This window comes from Larus michahellis, chromosome 2 (assembly GCF_964199755.1).
Source record: "Larus michahellis chromosome 2, bLarMic1.1, whole genome shotgun sequence".
NCBI classification, from domain to species: Eukaryota; Metazoa; Chordata; class Aves; order Charadriiformes; family Laridae; genus Larus; species Larus michahellis.
Window position 1 is genome coordinate 55,132,713 of NC_133897.1, and position 18,778 is coordinate 55,151,490.

Here is an 18,778-nt window from a genome sequence, read left to right on the forward strand (position 1 = left end):
CCTTGCATTTTCTGCAGTCCAATAAGTTACTCAGTTGCTGTAACTCAGCTGGGTCACAGGGACTCACTGAAACTCATGCTCATATCTCAGCTCTTCATTTGACCTGTAAACTTTATCACCCAGTTCGCAGTAACCATTTTAAGACTGAACTGATGTACGTAAGTCACTAAAAGAAGCAGCCCTACACAACTGAAGGTACAGATAGGTTTGCCATTTTTGTCCAGAAGGGAATACTTCTTTCCTCAACCATTTTCTCAGTTACATTCCCAAGACATACCCCACTAAAGAAGCAAGCATGGCGGGAGAGGAAAGGAAAAGGCAGTTTGTACATTTAGCTCGTAAGTGTGTCAGCTGCCCATGTATATGAAGAAACCTACTCACCGGAGCAAGATTACGCATCGCAGTGTCCTGTAGGAGCATCAGCGTTTTCAAGAGCTGCAGCTCGGTGGTGGCACGGTTTGAGCAGCAGCTCACAGGGCGATGGGGAGAGACAGCTGTGGGGAAGGTCCACGGGCAGCAGCCGTGGCAGCAGCAGCAGCAGTGACAGCAGTGACTGCCCTGCGCACCCCCGGCACCAGAGGCTTCACCCCAGTAGCATGACCTGTATTTGCCACAAAGCATGGTGTCAACAGAGGCTGATTTCTTCAGGTGAGCATGGGGTGGATGAAGCGGTGGTGGCCACCTGGGTTTCCTGGCACAGATGTCAGGTTGGCTGGAGGCTTCAGTGGTCTGCTTTACGCCGTCCTTCAAAGCCCCTGGGTCTGACTGTATGAGAGGATCACCCTCAGAGAAGTCCACAGGATCTTTCCTAGCAAGGATCTCACTGAAAGGAGCACTTTGCCCTGTGCACTTCACCCCTGAAGTAAACTCCAGCCCTGAAGGCATCTGAACAGTAACAGATTTCAGAGGAACAGAAGCCATTTCACCATTTTGGATAGTGTCTCCCTGTTCTGATTTGTTAGAACCTAACACCTCCCCTACGCTACCAGTCTCTTGATCTTCAGATGAACTTAATCCAGGCTCTTCCACTCGGCAGGAGGGATGCCTCCGAGATTCTTGTATAGAATAGCTTGAAGCAGCACTTTGTGCTGCTGAGTCCTGCTGTGGAGTTTCGTGGAGCTCTGTTTTGGGGGAGCATCTTGTATTTTTTGAATCGTCCTCTGTTTTGCAGAGCGTCTGGACGTTTGTCACCTCATTCGCTGCAAGGAGGGAACCACCTTTGTTGACCACTTCCATGCCCCACCATGGTCCTTTAACACGTCCTGTACAACCTCCAGGGGCACTTTCATGACATGCAGCTCCAATGTCCTTTTCAGTCAGGCACTTCTCGCTGTCATCTTCGCCTCTGATTTTACTGTCACTGATGACTGCAGGGTTTATATCAATCAGTTCAGTGAAGGTTACATTCACCTTTTTGTGTCCAGTCCTAAAATACAAATGATCAAATTTTGAGTAGCTAGGATCTCCTTCATTCTGAGTGTCACTCTGAAAACAAGGACTATGCTCCTTTATGCACTCCTCTTTTCCTGGTTGCTTTCTTCCAGTTTTACGCTCCTCCCTGTCTATGTCACAAAGCATTTCTTGTACAAAACTCCGTGGTCCAGCATTACAGGCCTCATACTCTCCATTTTCTGCAGTCAGTAGCAGATGAGTCTCTTCTGCCTGGTCACTGCCTGCTTTTGTTGATCCAGGTGCTGCCAAAATGCTCTCACAAGCTGTTATGAAGACCTTAGCAACACAATCATCTGGCTTTTGTTGAAAATCTTGATTTAACATCAGAAACCCTGTCCTGTGTGACAGAGATGTTTCTTGATTGTGGATATCAGAAATAAAATTAATCTTTCCTGACAAAGATGCATTCTGAAGGGGAAAAAAAAAAAAGAGGAAAAATAATAAAGGAAGGAGGAATTGAAATATTATATTTCTTCTATCACACTGGTTTGCCCACCACTGTTTTGCCCTGGGCAGAGGCATCTTAAAATACATCTTTAAACACCCAGTGACCCAAAGAATCAAAGATTCTTGTAATATTTCTTCTCTAATGCCTTGCACAAATCTTGCATTAGAGTGGTGGAAGAGTTGCACAAAGTTCTGAGAAAGCTTCTTGCCTTCTGAGGTTTTCTAGGAGAAGGAATTTGTTTTCATGAAGTTTTCACCAGTCCTTAATCATTATTTTTTTTTTAATGTTACTTGTGCCAGGGTTACAGAGTTTTCATAGACCTACCAACAACTATTGGTCATTTCTTACTTGCAAAACTACAGGTTCTGGCAGCTCCTCCATGAACCCACTGCTGTCTGACTGGCAGCTGCTTGTTCTTGTCACCATCACCTCTACTGGGGAAAACAAAAGGATAAGAAAAAAATGAGAAAGAAAGGCAGAAAGCAGTACCAGGTCAAAATGAATATAGAGCTAAGAAGGGGCACTTTAAATGTACGTTTTTAGAAAGATTCTTGATCCAGGTCAAAAATCTGCAATACTGCTACAACAGAGAAAATAACAAAATGTGCTCAGGATAGCTACTGCCAATGTTATTAAGCATTGACTTATTCACCAGTGTAATCATCACCCGCAGATTTTAGATTTTGATGTATTCACACAACACACACAATGTAAATAACCTGTAAAGCAGCCAACCACTTGTTTTCCTTTGCTAAAAATATTGACTTTTGACTGTTAGGACTGGCTCAGACCAAGTCTCATTCATACCTACGCAGTTTCAATGGCTTCAACCAGGCGACTCCTGCAGGGAAAGGGAGCTGCCCTAGCCTCTCCCTAGACCAGTTTGTCTCTACTTTGAGGCACCGTGTATTATCTTTGGGTTTTTTTGGTCTGAGGACAGGAAATCACAGTAACAGGCAGAGATGATTTAAGGTTGCATGGCAAGACATAAAGGCAAGAGGAAGATATTCTTGATTTACTCCAGAGGAGGTTTTTAGTCTAGCAGCCACATCATCTGGCTAAATCAATTCTTAACCCAAGTTTAGGAATTAAATTATACACCATTAGCTATCTGACTTAATGACTAAAAGCCAATCCTCTTTAAAAGTACAAATGATTGAGAGTAAACCTTCGGTTATCCTGTACATCCCAATATCTCTCAGCCCTTGGATAATTTGCACTTTCAGATAACCTTCATCCTCAAATAATGCCCTCGATTCTCAGATATCTGGCACCAAAACAAAGGCGGAGTTGGGGGAGCAGGCAGAGGGAGTCTGCTGAGACAAGAAAGGATTGGAGACAGACAATCTGGATACACTTCCTCTCTTGTTCCTGACATACGTAACGGCTTCTGAATCCCAAGACCTTTCATCTTCTGGTTATATCCATGAAAATGTGACAATCCACCTAGTGGTTCTGAGACCTGAGTTACTAACTCTCATTTGTGTGAATTGCAAAAAAAAAAAAAAAAGTCTACAAACTATGTTTTCACTCATTAACATATGGGCTTTATTAAATGTATCCTGGGCATCAATTAATGAAAATCACAAATCTATTTGTAGGCAGCAACTGTGAAATCAAAACCAGATATCATTTTATGGTTTTTAAATGAATTACTGAATTGTCAGTCCTGGTATCATCAGCAGCACATAAGTCACTTTCCTATTTCAGATTAAAAATATGTGGTTCCCATCTCGCACATTACAAAATCTGCAGTGATGTTGCTGAAAATTGCCGGTTTTGTGGGTGGTCTCAAAACTCATCCTTGCAGTTTCCCACAAACGACATTATGGTTCAGCTTCTCCCCCAGGGAGACTGCTCTACAGATTCTCTAAACTTTTTTTAAAGCTGCTTCAATTACCCTTTGCATCTTTGCCAGCTGTTGCTTCCAGTGTGTCAGTCTGGCCTGTAGTTTTCCATACATAAAAACGAAGAAAGAAAGGCTTAGGAAAATTTTGAAATGACGAAATGTTTCAGCTGCTGCAGTTCCAACCAGTTTGAGACTCAAATTATTTGAGCCTCAAATACTCAACTGTATCCTCCAATCATAACAACTGACTTTCAAGCTCTAAAGTTTGCGGCGTTAGAAGACTACATTATCAGCAGATTACCTAGTGTTTTAAGGTGCCTGTTTTTCTCCTGAGACATGCAGGATACCAAAGGAGCTGGCATGCTACTAGAAACTGCATGTAGGGAAAAACCCCATAGCCTTTAATGGAAGAGGAAGTGCTGTGAGAATTCATCTTCTGATCTGATGAAAACCAGGTGGCTGTAGCCAGGTTTGACCCATTTATTATGATAAATGCAATGCATCTGTTCTAACAACGCAGTCAATTGTGTTTGTGTGTTGCAACCGCGCAGCCTTCCCACCCACGTTTATATCCATGCGCTAGCTAGGGAACTACCCAAAACATAGAATCATAGAATCATAGAATTGTTGAGGTTGGAAGGGACCTTTAAGATCATCGAGTCCAACCTTTAGCCTACCCTGACAAGAGCCACTTCTAAACCATGTCCCTCAGTGCCCCATCTACTCTTTTTTTAAACACCTCCAGAGATGGTGAATCCACCACCTCCCTGGGCAGCCTATTCCAATGTTTAATAACCCTTTCAGTGAAAAAATGTCTCCTAATATCTAATCTAAACCTCCCCTGACGTAACTTGAACCCGTTTCCCCTCGTCCTATCACTTGTCACCAGGGAGAAGAGGTCAGCCCCCATCTCTCTACAACCTCCTTTCAGGTAGTTGTAGAGGGTGATAAGGTCTCCCCTCAGCCTCCTCTTCTCCAGGCTAAACAACCCCAGCTCCCTCAGTCGTTCCTCATAAGGTTTGTCCTCCAGGCCCCTCACCAGCTTTGTAGCCCTTCTCTGGACTCCGGGCTGATCTTTAGACACAAGGTGAGACATTAAAGACTGGATAAAATGTCTGCAGACCAAGTTAATATCACTACAGTTAGCCTACAGAAAGACCTCCACGTGTCTCCCTGGACGGACGTGTGATGTGTGCTCTGCTGTCATGGCTCTCATGGATCAAACATAAAGGTATGTACATAAATCAAGGCTCAAACCACTCTGAGAGGCTGTCTGTGTATGTATTTACAAATGGTAATATAATAGGACCTAATGATCATTCTGACCATAAATCCAATTTCTGCAATTTTTATGTTAGCAAAATAGAAACTTGTAAAAGAGAAGCAAAGCATAGTTCGCCTGTTCTTGTCACTGTGATTTCTTGACCTCAGACCAAGTAATCACATTCATCCAAGATAGGCAGCTAATTTGCACCTACCTATATATTAGTTGTGTAATGAACTAATACTCCTAGAGTAAAGGCTTAAATTCCCCGTATAGTCAGTGCAAAGCGATGTCTCGGAGGGTCTGAGCTGCAGTTCTTTTCCAACTACGTTCAGATGCCTAATTTAATCATTACATCCCAAACTGACTTGCAAGTTCCTACCCAGTATGCCAGGCCCTGTTGAAGGTAGGCATGTGAAGATAAGGGTTTTTTAAAAGATGAGATGTTTCTCTGACTCTGCAACACTTTATTCAAAGCCAGGCAAAATGCCCTCGATTTCAGCAGAAGTCTGACACTAAAAAAAGACTTAGTAAAAATGAATATGGGCCTCCAATTTAAGGTGGGGTAAAAAGCTATGAAGAGATTGCCAAAGTGCCTCCACAAGGACTTCAAGCTGAAAAACATGGACCCAGGGGAGACGCGGAGCAGGGCTGGGTTGGAAGGCAGGTCGCACTGCAGGCTGGGGCTGTACCGAAGCTACATTAAACACGATAGCCTTTTCAATTTGAGGCAGCTCACTTTCAACCTATGCAAATATAGTTTGATTTAATGTCTGTATACCAGGGCAAAGTAATGTTTGCATAATGGCTAGCAGCATTTGCATACCGCGGAAACTGTTTTGGGTGAGGAGTGGGCCAATCTATCACTTCATTTCCTCTTAGTGTCCCAAATAGTAATTAAGTGAGACTGCAAATTAGGCCATGCCTGATGCTGTCCTGAGGAGGAATAGAGTTTCCCTCTTCGTGAAATTTTCAGCAATGTTAATCGCTTGCCAATGGTAACAGTCCAGTTTTTCTTGGCAGGCTCTAATACCCAGCGAGGATACCTGTAGCCCGAGTTCCTACTAGGAGATTGACTCTTTGCAGGCGTCCAAAGCAGGTCTTTGCTAGGTCTCCTTCCTAGGACAAATTCCTCTATCTACCAGGTTTCTGAAAATGTCCAGGCTGGATGCTGCTGGTGGTTTATCTCAGAATGGACTAGCATCTAAAGCCCTTTCAGCAGTGGCCAAGGTCATCTTAGGGAGACCACTTCTTCACAGAAACGGTTCCTTATGTTTAAATGAACTAAGTCTTTAAGCAACTCGAAAATTGTCTTTTGGAGGGGTACGAGTTGGCCAGAATTTACATAGTTTATTTTGACATTTTTAACATGCTCTCGCCTTTCTCTTTCAAATGTGTTTTGTTTTTTTCTTTTCTGAAACAAACCTCGTTTTTTAATTTGAAGAAGAAAGATGAAAAAAATTGGGTTAAACCACCAGAACATTAAGCAAAGCTTGTTTTCCTTTCTGGTCTACCCAAACCGCATTTTTCCCCCATCATTTGGTTCAGCCACTGAACGAAAATATCCATTATTCATATAGTTCTACTCAGTTCTCCTAGTGTGCGGAGACACCCAAACCTGTAGAGATTCGGCAAATACATGCAGAGCATCACACCAAGGAAAGATAAAGTATGCTTGGAGAAGAAGTAGAGACTCAGACCAGTATTCAACTATGAACTAAAAATTACAACTCTGGGCCCTGTGTGGAGAATACATCTGGCTATGCTGGAAAAAGGAAACCTGAGAATCGCCCCTGAAGACCTTGGTGAGGAAAACCTTGGCTCTTCGCCTTTCTGTGCTAATTGAACTGGGAGAGTTTATCTCCTGCATCCCATTTCTGTTCTGCCTGAATTTTAAATAAAAATAGGTTAGAGGAACTCACTAATCAGGTTTCTGCTTAATCTTGTATCGTATAAGAAAGTACATGCCTTCCAAATCCCAAAGGTCCCACAGCTTTCCAGGCCTTTACTTGATCAATCCAATTTCATTAAGAGACTCTTTCTCTCCCCTTATTTGCATGCAGATACAGTGGCTTCCATTTTCAGCAACCATCAGTGCAGGAACTTTCTGAAACTGTTGGGCTCCTAGGCTCACCATTAATGAAAGAATATTCCCTAATTAGTTAAAAAAATAAGTGCTGGAGTACAGTTCTGCGTTCCTCTGAAGACTCTGCAGCAGGTTTTCTGTGGACTTGGCTGCAAATAACGCAATCTCTTTCTAGTTTCCAGCCTGGAGAATACTTGCAAACTGCAAAAGATGCCATGAGAGCTACTGCACCGCTTGTAAATAATACCAGAATTTTTTGCATGACTTTTGAATTACATTAAGATTGATGAATGTACGTCAATAGTTGTTTTTCTACATCATTTGGTTACATGGGGAAGCATAGGCACAAAAACTTCAAATGCAAGAGCATTTGTGCAAACTTGAACTTGAAATTCACAAATTAAAAGCTGGACTGTTCATCCTGTCATAGGAAAAAGTAGAATGGCCAATTGCAACCTAGCAATGCTGTTAAAATTTTAGATATTTTTGTAGCTATTTAAATGTTGCTGTACGTTGATGTGGCTAAATATTTCTAAAACTATCTGCTACGTACATGGGACTAAATAATGCACAGAAGCCACAATTTAGTCAGATATTTTGTGAAAGATAAAGAAGCCTGGAGCACTTAGAATAAGACTTTTCCACTTCCCTCTATAAGCAAAGGCATTTTGCAGTCTCTCTCGCACAAAACTCTCAAGGCATTAACTTTATCACAGCTTAAATACTCAGGCAAAATTCAGCAGGGAAACTAGATTCAGGCTTAAATCTATGCATAATATTTCCACGCTCAGAGCTAAGTGGACATACAAATATCTCACTGATGGGGCCTTAAGAAACACATCCATTCGACAGTAGTTGAATTCAATAGTGGTCGAATGCAGTAAGAGATGGGCTGAACAAAGATCACACCATGTCCACAGAAGTGCCGGAACTGAATAGATGTTTTATTACATTTTGGATGATTTTTTTTTTCCTTCTCAAACACAGGCATCAAATACTAAAAGTAGTTGCTCCACCAAAGCTGCTCAGCGCTAACAACTCTAGCAGCAGTGACTGGAAGATGTGAAGACTCTGATTCTCCAACACAAGCCAAAAAAATCAAGAATTTCTATCTTACATGGCAAAAAAGGACTTTCAAAAATACATTTTCAAACAGTACTTTCAAAATAGAAATGTCTTCATTTCGGGTAGTTAACTGGATCCTTCCCATTTAGACGTTTCACTCTATCTCCTCCTGCTCTGCAAATGGGTAAATTGGTATGTTACCCTTAACAAGACCGCCCTGCCTACGGCATCACGCAAAATGATGTTGCAGGATGAGCTGGCTACGCACTAGAGGAATACATCAGCTGCATGGCACAGTTATGGATGGTCTGGTCCTATGATGGGAAAGCTGCTGCAGCTAACTCCCCTACTCAGAGGACAGGCACCACCAATTCTTAAGTATCTACACTCCATGATACGGCCAGTAAGAGCTAATGAAACTCCACTGAAAATATGTATTCTGCATAAGCCATAAAGAATCCCTTTTTTTTTTTTTTTTTTTTTAGTGCTGTTATCCATAACGCTGGGTTTTCTGAAGCTCACTCAACCTTGGTGCACCACTTAGAAGTTATTTTGTACAACTTTCAGCGTTTTGGGAAAAGAAACATTCTTATTCATATCAGTTCCCATATATGTGGAAAAACTTGATCCTACGTGAACGTTCCATAAAACCTGTTCATTGGCAGCATACCACACTGTCTTTCCTTAGTCGAAGAAGTAGCTCCCCCATAGACAACTGCGACGATTACTGCCTGGACTATGGAAGTAAACATTTCATTTACTTCTGTAACACCGATTCACTTTCCACATTGCGGAAGTGGCGATGAACAAGCAAACTGAGGTGAGCAAGAACTAGTTGATATTTATTTTCTATCCAAACGCAATACACAGTTCTACAACTTGCCCGTAAGAGAGAGCAGCCCAGAATTTATCGTCACTGGAGCAGGGCTGCAGCACTGGCCCCTTTCTGTACCGCTACGTCTGTTTTGAGCTGCATTTCAGGAGAACAATCACCAGATGGCAGCAGCACATAAACCACAAATTGTCCAGCACAAACCGGAGTTTTTATCCACGTCCTTCTGCAAATTTTATTTTTCAATGACATTATAGCAGAAACTAGATGAACCCTCTTATTAGAATAGTCATATTATTTGAAAGCAAATAATACACCCCAAAATGCACCAGGTGCAGCAAAAGCTCCTATTCTTATTCAAAACCAAGTAGCTATGAAATTTGCCTATCCCCTGCTCCCTTTGAATTGAAGAGGAATTTCATGTCAATCATCTTACGCAGTGTGACCGGGTGAAAATACATTTTAAAAATGCTCTACACAGAAATTTAATTCTATGATTAATTGTCCCCCACCATGCTGGTAGGTGCCGTATGAATGGAACGAAAGAACAGTCTATGCCCACAAAAGCTTGCAAGGTGAACAAAACCTGGCTCCTCTGAGGCACCTCCTTCTGCTTGTCAAAAGTCAGTTCCCCCAGCTCTCACCCAGCCTGCCACGTTCTTCTCCCCATCGCTTTGGGTACCACTGGCATACAGAGGAATTCAGGTACACTTTTCTTCTTTGTGGGAGTGAACAAGGGGTAAAAAGCCCTGCAGTCCAATGACTACAATGACCTCATCTGGGACATGAGCGCACCCTGAAGAGGTGAGACAGGGCCGGGGGGGCGAAAGGCGGCGGGCACGTATGTCGTGCGACAGCTACCAATATTTTGCTTCATCTCCACGTTTAACCTGCAGTTCTTTGCATGGCTATCTATGGGGTCTGTCTGTCAGAGCCATCGTTAGCAGGAGACACGTGCATAGCTCCAGGGGCATTGGGAGGGCACACGCCATGCTCCACGTCCTCCTGTGCAACCTCCTGCTCCTCACCCAAGGCCCGACTCCCCGCAGAGCCCTGGGTGCCCACATCCCTCTGGGAGGACGTTGGCCTAGATGCTCTCCAGGTATCAGCCATAAGCACTTGAAGGAACCAGGTCACGGAGCATTAAAGCCACAAACTAGCAGAAATAGCTAGGCAGCAAATCTACGTCTACTGTCAGAGCATTCAGCTTCAGTCCTCCTCCAAAACACCCGAGGAAAAAAAAGCAGTTTTGCACCAAGTTCCAGCCAAGTTTTTGGCTTGAGATTCAGCGTATAGTATGGTTATGTCTAGCATGCTCGTGGCACAGCACAGTCGGCAGGCAGAGCACAGCAGCCTGGAGCGCTGCCCAGGTTGCAAAACCTGGCTGAAAAGCAGGGTGAGAGGGTGCGCTGTCAGTTCCCGATGCGGTGGCTAGACAGCCACGGGTACCTGCACTACGCGTTATCATGCTTTAAAGCGGGTGCACATATTTACTGATTTAAAACTAGCTTCAGTACATCTGCTGTGCACTACAGTCAGCGCCGCAACAGCAGGTATAAATATACTCCTTTGTGAGATGCCTGGGGCTGGTGGGTGGGTGGGTTGGCGCTCTCACTCTCTCGCATTACAGGTTGTCCTGAGCTCGTGTGTAGAAGGAAGCTTTGGAGAAGAAATGAATTAGCTGATAATATTCCGTTAAGATACTCATTAAAAAAAAAGAAACCTTTTTTTTTTTTTTTTTAACGTTCGTTTCCCCTCCTCCCTTACCAAATCAGAGATGAATGTGGGCAAGCGAAGAAGCATGTTCTCCACCCTATGCATCACTGAAAAGGATGTAATTTCCTGCAGTAGTGAACCACCCTGTCCCTCTCTATAGAGGGTCAGAACTGACATCTGTAGGCACTGGTGGCAGAGGTTCACCATCCAGAAATCTCCACCTTTGCCCCTTTCAAGAATATCCCCAGTACAATTTGGTCCACGACTCTGGAAATCCCCTTTAATAGGTTGGCTAAAGCTACAGAAAATATTTAAAGTAGCTGGGGACAGAGGTCATGTCAGGTTTGGTAACACAGAGCAACATCGTGACTCTCCTGTGCTGTTGTCTGAGAGCAGCAGACGCGCCCCTGCAAATTGCCACGCTCGGGAGCAAGGCGTCTGCCTTCCCATCAGAGCTTCCCGTCGTCTCCTGCCTGTCCTACACAAGAGCACACTGCCCTAGAAATGATAAAAGTATAAATGAGTAATCTAAGAGCTGAAATTGACAGGAAAAGAGAGAACACTGTAGGCAGTTCTCTGTGATAAATGATGTTTCTGCAGTCTGGGAGGTTAGGAGTAGTGATGAATCTAGTCAAAACCTGAAACTGCAGTCACTTTGACAATGGTCTTTTATCTTCCCTCAGCTGATGAAACAGCTTCAAACTTTGCCAGGTCCTCCTCCTACTTTTCCTTGAGAGTCAGTATCACTTCCATCTTATTTCAACGGAGCTTCAGCCAACTGTCATTAATTCAGATTCGTGCTGCTGCCAAATATCGGGAGAGACGGGTGATGGTTGTGTCTGCTTCTGATGAAAATGAGAGGTAGAGCTGAATGTCATCAGCCTACACTGTAGATCACGTTACATCACAGCTTCTCCCAGTAGCAGCTGCACGGAGATAATGAATAAAAAATAAGCGATCGCAGGGAGCCTCGTAGGGCTCTCTGCAACTGAGAGCCCCCCACCAAAGGGAGGATGGCTTCCAGCAACCTTTACAGGGACCTTTGAGAGAAATAAGTGAAAAGCCCCTATCTTTTTGCTAGGTCCTGCAACTTCTCTCTGCCTGGTCAGCAGTGTCCAAAGCAATTGGGAGGCCAGAACAGGTATCTGGCTTTTGGGTGCTACTTTGTAGACATCACCAGCCAATGATAATAAGCTCTATTTCCATGGTAATAGCCATTAAACTGTGTTCAGGGGGTCTAAGAGTGCCAGGCTTAGTAAGCCTGTCTCTCTTTGCTAGTGATATTTTCATGAGGAGAAATCTTAAGTATCAGTGACTAGTTGACAAGTACGTAGAAGATCTGTGGAATAGGAATCATGTTTCTTATCCATAAAGAAAAAAAGAGTTCTCCAGAGCATAAAAACACTCCCAGGGTAACACCAAAGGACCCCTTCTCACAGGTGTCACTGGCAGTGAGGAGAATCAGCCCTCTTACAGCAGCCACGGCAAAGCAATGTGGTGCTATCAGAAAAAGTATTTATGTTCTCACAAAGCTGCCTTGAAGCCAGAGCTGGACATGGGGTTGTGATTTTGAATTTTGCATCAAGGTTCAAAGGGTCAGGCTGTCAACTGGAACAATTATTACAGCAACATGGAGGTCCGTGGCAGCACAGGCAAGGCTCTGATCCTCCTACGCTCTGTTGAGGGCATGGGAAGAAAAGGCAGAGGAGGAAATATAAGAAAAATCCTTTCAAGATCTCAGCACAATTTTAGCACAACTAGCTTTCATTTCAGAAGTTTTCCTGTTTAAAAGGCTATCTCGGTTAATCTAAACTGATGCCTCTTACGTATTTGCTTGTCAAAGTATTTGCTTGTCTTCCTGGACACCTAAGGTATTTTATGATTTTTTTCCCCCTAAGATTTAAACAACAACAGGTTTTATAACTTCCACTGGGCCATCTGCCTTAAGTATGTGGTGTGTACATATCCTTTCCCACTAGGATGAATCAGCCCGCTGCAGTAGGACCTAAAATATGACACATACGTGCAACGAAATGTTATAAATGTGCAATGACTTTTAGGAATGTACTCACTGAAAATCATACAACCTCCCAAAGCTCCTAGGATGGTTTCTTAGACCTGAGGATTGCAGGCGGGCTGTCCTGACACCACCGGGGGGTGGCCATTTCAAAAGTCTGCCAGACTTCCTTTCCTTGCTGCCCATCTAGTTTCTGTTCTGGTGAATGTGGCATCACCACCTCCTGGGTCTCCCTCTTTCTATCCATTGCTGAACTTGGACAGCAATATGTGTGAGATACATCAAGGAGGACTGTGGCAAAACGCAACAGCCAGGGTATTCTCAAGAGCTGCAGAAATAAATTGCCTTCCTAGGAGGACTTCTCTGTGGGAGGCAGACAGCTCAGGATGCTTCTGGACAGGGAGAAGACGCAAGAAGGTTTGAAGACTCATGATTTCACAACTCCACTCTTTGCTTTGCTCTTTTCTCTCAGTCTCTGCTTCCTGGCAGTTTCTGCATCTTGCTGGGACCATAGGACTTTCCCTCCAGACTTCTTCAGGTCACAAAATGCATTAAAATGACGCAGTTTCCTCTTTTTCTCACTTACAGGTCCCTTATGTAAGAAACTGGAAAGAATAAGGCCGCCTTTACGTGGCTCACGTGCTGAAGATGGGAAAAATATGGGCTGCAGCATCATGGAAAAAATGGGGGCAACCCAAAGCAGATAAAGAAGGCAGATGTCTCCTTTGTGCCAGGTCGCCTGCAGAAAATTGTTGCAAAGAGAGATCTATCTATTATGGATCTATTATTCGTCATGTTTTATGAAGAGAGAACTCATATTTGGAGACTGTATGTGACCATCAACCAATGCCAAATTTTCACATAAATGTCTGGCAGTATCAGCACAAGAGTTGGTATAGGACATTTTTAAGTTCAGCTCCTGATTTTGATTGCAGGTTTAGTAAATCTTCCCTTTGGCTATCTCTTTGCCTTTCCCTTTCCTTTAATCTGTACTTAAAAGTAAAATTCATTGTGTTATACGTGAAGAAAAACAGTGTGATGTAGGCACTACAGCAAATAAGTAATGCTGAATAGCTGTTCTCTTCTTTATACCGAAAATAGGGAAAGGTACCTGGAAAATCCTGTCCTTTTTGAAGCATACTTGTTTTCTTCTTGCACTTTTGAAGACATCGCTCCTTCAGTTGGAGGCAGACGTTACAATGGATAACGGATAATAAACAGGATTCACGTTCTTGGCACTCAGTCAATTAAAAGAAATACCAATTGCATTCTGCGAATATTCCCATGGTGCCAAACCACCAGAGGAGTTGGTGAGTAGGAGGATTGAAGGTGTGATAATTGAAAGAATTGCTACTTGATAAGTCACAGGAGCTAATGTGTTAGCTCAGCGTGCAGGGAAGCTAGGACGTTCCCAGCTGCCGCAAAAACTGGGTGTATGCGATCCCTGGCACCACTCGTTGGGACAAGATGAATCACAAGCGCTTCGGTAGCGAGCTACCATGTCACAGGGAGCCAGATGGAGGTGGTTACTTCCCTGATTGATTGCCTCTTGGGCTACCAAGGGCTTTTCCAGCAGGCTAATGCCTTTCTGTTGGCACTCGAGCGCCCAGGAGCAGCATGTCCGCTTGGGTCAGCACCGTGCAGGAATTCCTGCCTTTCGGGTGCGCGGCCGCCCCGCAGAGGGAGAGAGAAGTAAATAAGGAGCAAGGGGGAGCGGGTGACTACAATGCGCACCGAGACAGCACCGACTTCCGATGCCTCCCTAATAGACGTTGCTGCTAATGAATTTTCAGGCACGTGCTGAGTTAACGGGGGTGAGCAACACTGAAACATCCTTTAGTTAAACCCAGTGCTTTACAAAGGCTAATTGAAAAAGGAAGGAGCAGCGGGGGTGGGGGGAGAACAAGGCAGAAGAGGGGGCGGAGGGGGAGAACAGCTCTATTTTTCAAATGCTGAATATGAAATCCCTGCAACAGATGAGTTTACATGCAAGCCTGCACCTCATCAGGGCAAAGATACAGTGAGTGGAGTCAAGTAATTTTCCTCTGCACACAGCATCCCCAGCCCCTTACCCTGCCCAGCCAGCTTTCTCAACTGTGAGCTTTAGAATATAAACAGCCAATAAGTAAGGACAATAACTGTAGTTCCTGCTGAGAGCTAACTCTGCCTGTCATGCATTTGCTGGGTCCTAATACAGGACAGTGAATAAAGCTTCATTACAGAACAATGGAGTTAGCTGCCAGAGCCTACAGATTTGAATAAACAACAAATAAGCAACATCTGCTCCAGCATATGTGTATGGTAAAAAAAAAGTCACAAAATAAAAGAATTTGTAAATGCCAAAAGCAACACTAAACTGCCAGTGCTACTGTAGAGTGAATTTTTAATTGCACATGCATACAGGCAGGCTGTGGGTATTAGTCTCACATATGTCTGGTTGCTGCCAACCTGGGAGTATAGATGAATTTAATTAAATAAGGATTATCCCTTCTCCCCAGTACAATTACTTATTTATAACAATGATAAAATTGCCTAATAAAATAGATTGTAATATTTTTTAAAACAGAGCTAGAAAACACTCTGCTTTCCCTGTAAGTCATTCAGGGATGTTTGGGGGGTTTGAGCGTCTTTTAAAATTAAGTCTCAGCATTCTGCCAAGAGAGAGGGAAAAAAAGCCTTATCATAAAGCCTACTGCAGTTAAACAGCCAGAATCTACATTATGGAGAAATATAAAGAAGACACACAGCAGCCAGGGAATTGGCTTTCATGGGGAGTGTAGAAAATTAAGCAATTGGACTAAAATTGAGGCCAGGCTACAGAGCCAAGGGACAATACCACTGGGACAAGTACTTCCATAAGTCACCCGTCTCTAATATGCTCCATCTAGGCAAAGCAGTCTGTTCCTATCTGTCTCTATTTCTTCTCATAGTGGGCACCTCGCACTTTCCCTCTCAGGTGAGCTCCCCTTTCAGCAGGGACGCGTCAGGCTCTCACATCTTCATCATCACTCATACCCTTTCCAACAGAGCCCACAACCAAATGAGAGTGGGCCCTTACGGTATCAGGCACTGCGTGAACCTTGAAAAATAGGCAGCCTATGCCCCAGGGAATTTGAAGGCCAAATCTAAATTCGGCCGTGCTCTCCTGGGAGCTGAGATTTTCCTTGTCTTGGCTCCTGATGGAGCTCCCACTTGCTCCTACTTTGAGGACCCCTGCTTATGGGTCTGAGCCACATTCTGCTGAATTTGGTAGCAACCTTCTTAACAGCTCGGTATTATTCACTACTAACAATATTGCATTCATAACCAGTAAATTTTAGACTGTTTCCATGATGCACGGCAAGTTGAAGTCACAAGAAAACTCCCATGGGTACGGGGTGGTACGCCATTTAAGAGCAGTGGGAAACAGAGAAAGAATATGATAAAATCCTGTAAAAAAAAAAGCCGGAAATCTCCACTTTAAATTTAGGCCAAGCATCAATGACACTAAAACAACAGAGAAAGAAAGAGGGAGGGAGAGAGATATTCCAGGGTTTAAACAAAACTCTAAAACAGTATTATGGTGCTGCAAAGGCATAAATCTTATATAAGTGCAGTTTACTTGAATGATTTTGATTGATCACTTAACTAGATGACAGTCTTACCATAATCAAAACCAAATAATTTTTGCATTTTTTTTTGTCATTAAATTACTACTAAATACATTCTTATTCCTATGTCTTAAAAGATTATTCAGGGCATACAGTTATGTTTTTCCTTTTACATTGTGGTTGATATATCTATACAATCTGCTAAATTCTTCAGCTAATGCCCTTCATCATTAAATAGCACAGTCACAGAGATGGACAAAGACAGGAAAAAAGCATTTGTGGGGATGTTATTACGTTTTGAATTTTCTCCCCACTGGTCTATGTCCACATTCTCTTTTTTTAATTTCTCACTGAATGTTTGTCCAAATGGTGTTTTTCACTGCACCAGTCCTGGGGAATTGCTATTCTTTGTATACATACTGCTATGAGCAAGACTACTGGTATGGGGGCTCGTCTTTGTTCACAAAGATCAAGACATCCATCAGAAAACAATATCAAAATAACCTCATGTAACTCAGAGGACAAATCATACAGTCTCAATAGCAAGAAGGACCTGACATTAAGCCCCAAAAGTCACTAGAGTCACGTGTTGACACACTAGACACATACAACCCTGCCAGAAGATGTGGCAAGAGCAGCTGAATGCCACAGGTATGCAATCTATTACACAGTTAAAAAACCCCAAAGCCCTAGCAAAACAGCAAAGGTATGCTTACAGATCATTTGCAAACAAAAATAAACCCTCAAGAACTCAGGAATTCATGCTATACTCCATTGCCTTTACTTATCTCTACCATTTACCAAGAAAACTCCAGACACTTTGATGAAAACACTGGCCTCACTGAAGTCAGTGCTACTTTTCTCACTGCCTTCAACAGGCTCATGATTTCGCTCCTGCAAATCCAGCCGTCACACCAGGCAATGGCATCTGTGAATGACCAGCACCAGAATATCCACTAGTCATTCACATTTGGGTTTAGATACCTGCATATGAACTTGGGCTGCTTAATTATTCGTGCTGTCTCCCCAAAAGTGATATAATATAGTCCTCAAAAGGTGAGGGCTCACCAAACTTTCACCTTTGTCCCTTGCTATCTGTGCTTCTTGCTACTTATTAGTTCTTTCACATTAAATTTCTGTCGCATTCAAAAAAAAACCCAACACCTGCCAGTCCTGCTCTAAGCACTGGTTGGAAAGGGTCACTGGAGAGCAAGGCCAAGCGCTCCCTGCTCTGAAGGCTGAACAGCCTTTTCTCCAACACCAGCACCCCTGCCAGCAAACGCTTCTCAGGATCCAAATTCAGATTGCCCCAAATGACAGCATAACATCTGGTCTAACAGCTTTGCTTTTAATCCTTTCATAGACTCCTCAAATAACTTATTTTCTTACAGATGATTCAATGCTATCTCAGCTCATGTGATGACAGCCGATGTGACAGAGGAGATTCAGATGATGGAGTGGAGGCCATGCTGCCACCAGAATGTCCTGGTTGCATGGTCCTGGTTGAGTTGCATACAGAGTGGCTGCAAAGCCACTGTCACCAGTTTCCTAGTTGACTGATCTCCTAGGGATCTGAGAGTTGGCGGATAAGCCGTTGTCGGAGTCTGGCAAATAATCCATCGAGCAGGAGGGAAGCTTTGGTATCGCTTGGAAGAATAAAGAGGTCTACTTAAAGCATCAGACAGGGACCCCACATACTCGAAGCTGTGCATGCGAGGTGCCCTTTTCATGTGCACTCATTGTGTCTCCCTGACAATCTGAGTATATTTTACAGCCCTATGATTTGTCAGGTCATATCATCTAGACTGCCATGTCTAGAATAATGGATCTAAATGCCAGAGGTGATGGAAGCAGAGAGGGAAAACATATTGTTAGGATAAGATTTAGAAACAGCTACATGGGAATGGTGTTTTAAAAACTGGCAAATTGTTTCTTAACACTCACCTAAAGCGGTGTCAGGACCATTTCCACATGGTGTTTCATCCTCAAAACTCTGAACCTGAAAAGAAAAGGGAGCGAAGAGGAACATTTATTATTGATGGTAATGATTATGACTGCATGCCTTATTATGGGGAAGGGAGGTAGGAACAAAAACCAAAAGAATTCTGGATGTTGCAAAGTGAAAGCATGAAATCTTTCAGATGGTTCCTTTTGTGTTGTCTCTTTTAAAAATAATTGTTCTTGTCACAAGCTAGCCTCTAGTCTCAGAACCTTTCCAAGCCTTGCTTGAAGTAAGCAATACATAAAGGGTCCCAACACGTAACTACGCTAATAATCTTGTTTGAACAGCCTCGGAGAAATGTCCCTAGAAAAAAAAAAATTACTTAGGAGAAGAAACTCAGGGAAATGTAACCATATGGAGGCAAATTCTTGACAAAGAGTGTATGTAAGGTCAGAATCTTCTTCTCTAGGAATGAAGACCTGTTTGACTTTTTCATAGTATCAAGGGGAACATCAGG

The 18,778-nt window shown here is 43.3% G+C and overlaps 1 protein-coding gene across 11 annotated transcripts in view; it reads right to left on the reverse strand.

Moving 5' to 3' along the window:
- The window catches only part of ITPRID1 (ITPR interacting domain containing 1), a 67,414-nt gene that overhangs the window by 8,195 nt on the left and 40,441 nt on the right, over positions 1-18,778 (reverse strand). For 7 of the 11 annotated variants that reach the window (XM_074575520.1, XM_074575517.1, XM_074575525.1 and 4 more), the window contains 3 exons: positions 18,264-18,318; positions 2,249-2,334; positions 382-1,860 (listed from right to left, as the gene is read on the reverse strand). In XM_074575520.1, coding sequence (XP_074431621.1) covers positions 382-1,860; positions 2,249-2,334; positions 18,264-18,318 — 1,620 coding nt within the window. The remainder of the gene's footprint in view (positions 1-381; positions 1,861-2,248; positions 2,335-18,263; positions 18,319-18,778) is intronic. The other 4 variants (XM_074575518.1, XM_074575519.1, XM_074575527.1 and 1 more) reach the window with 1 other exon arrangement.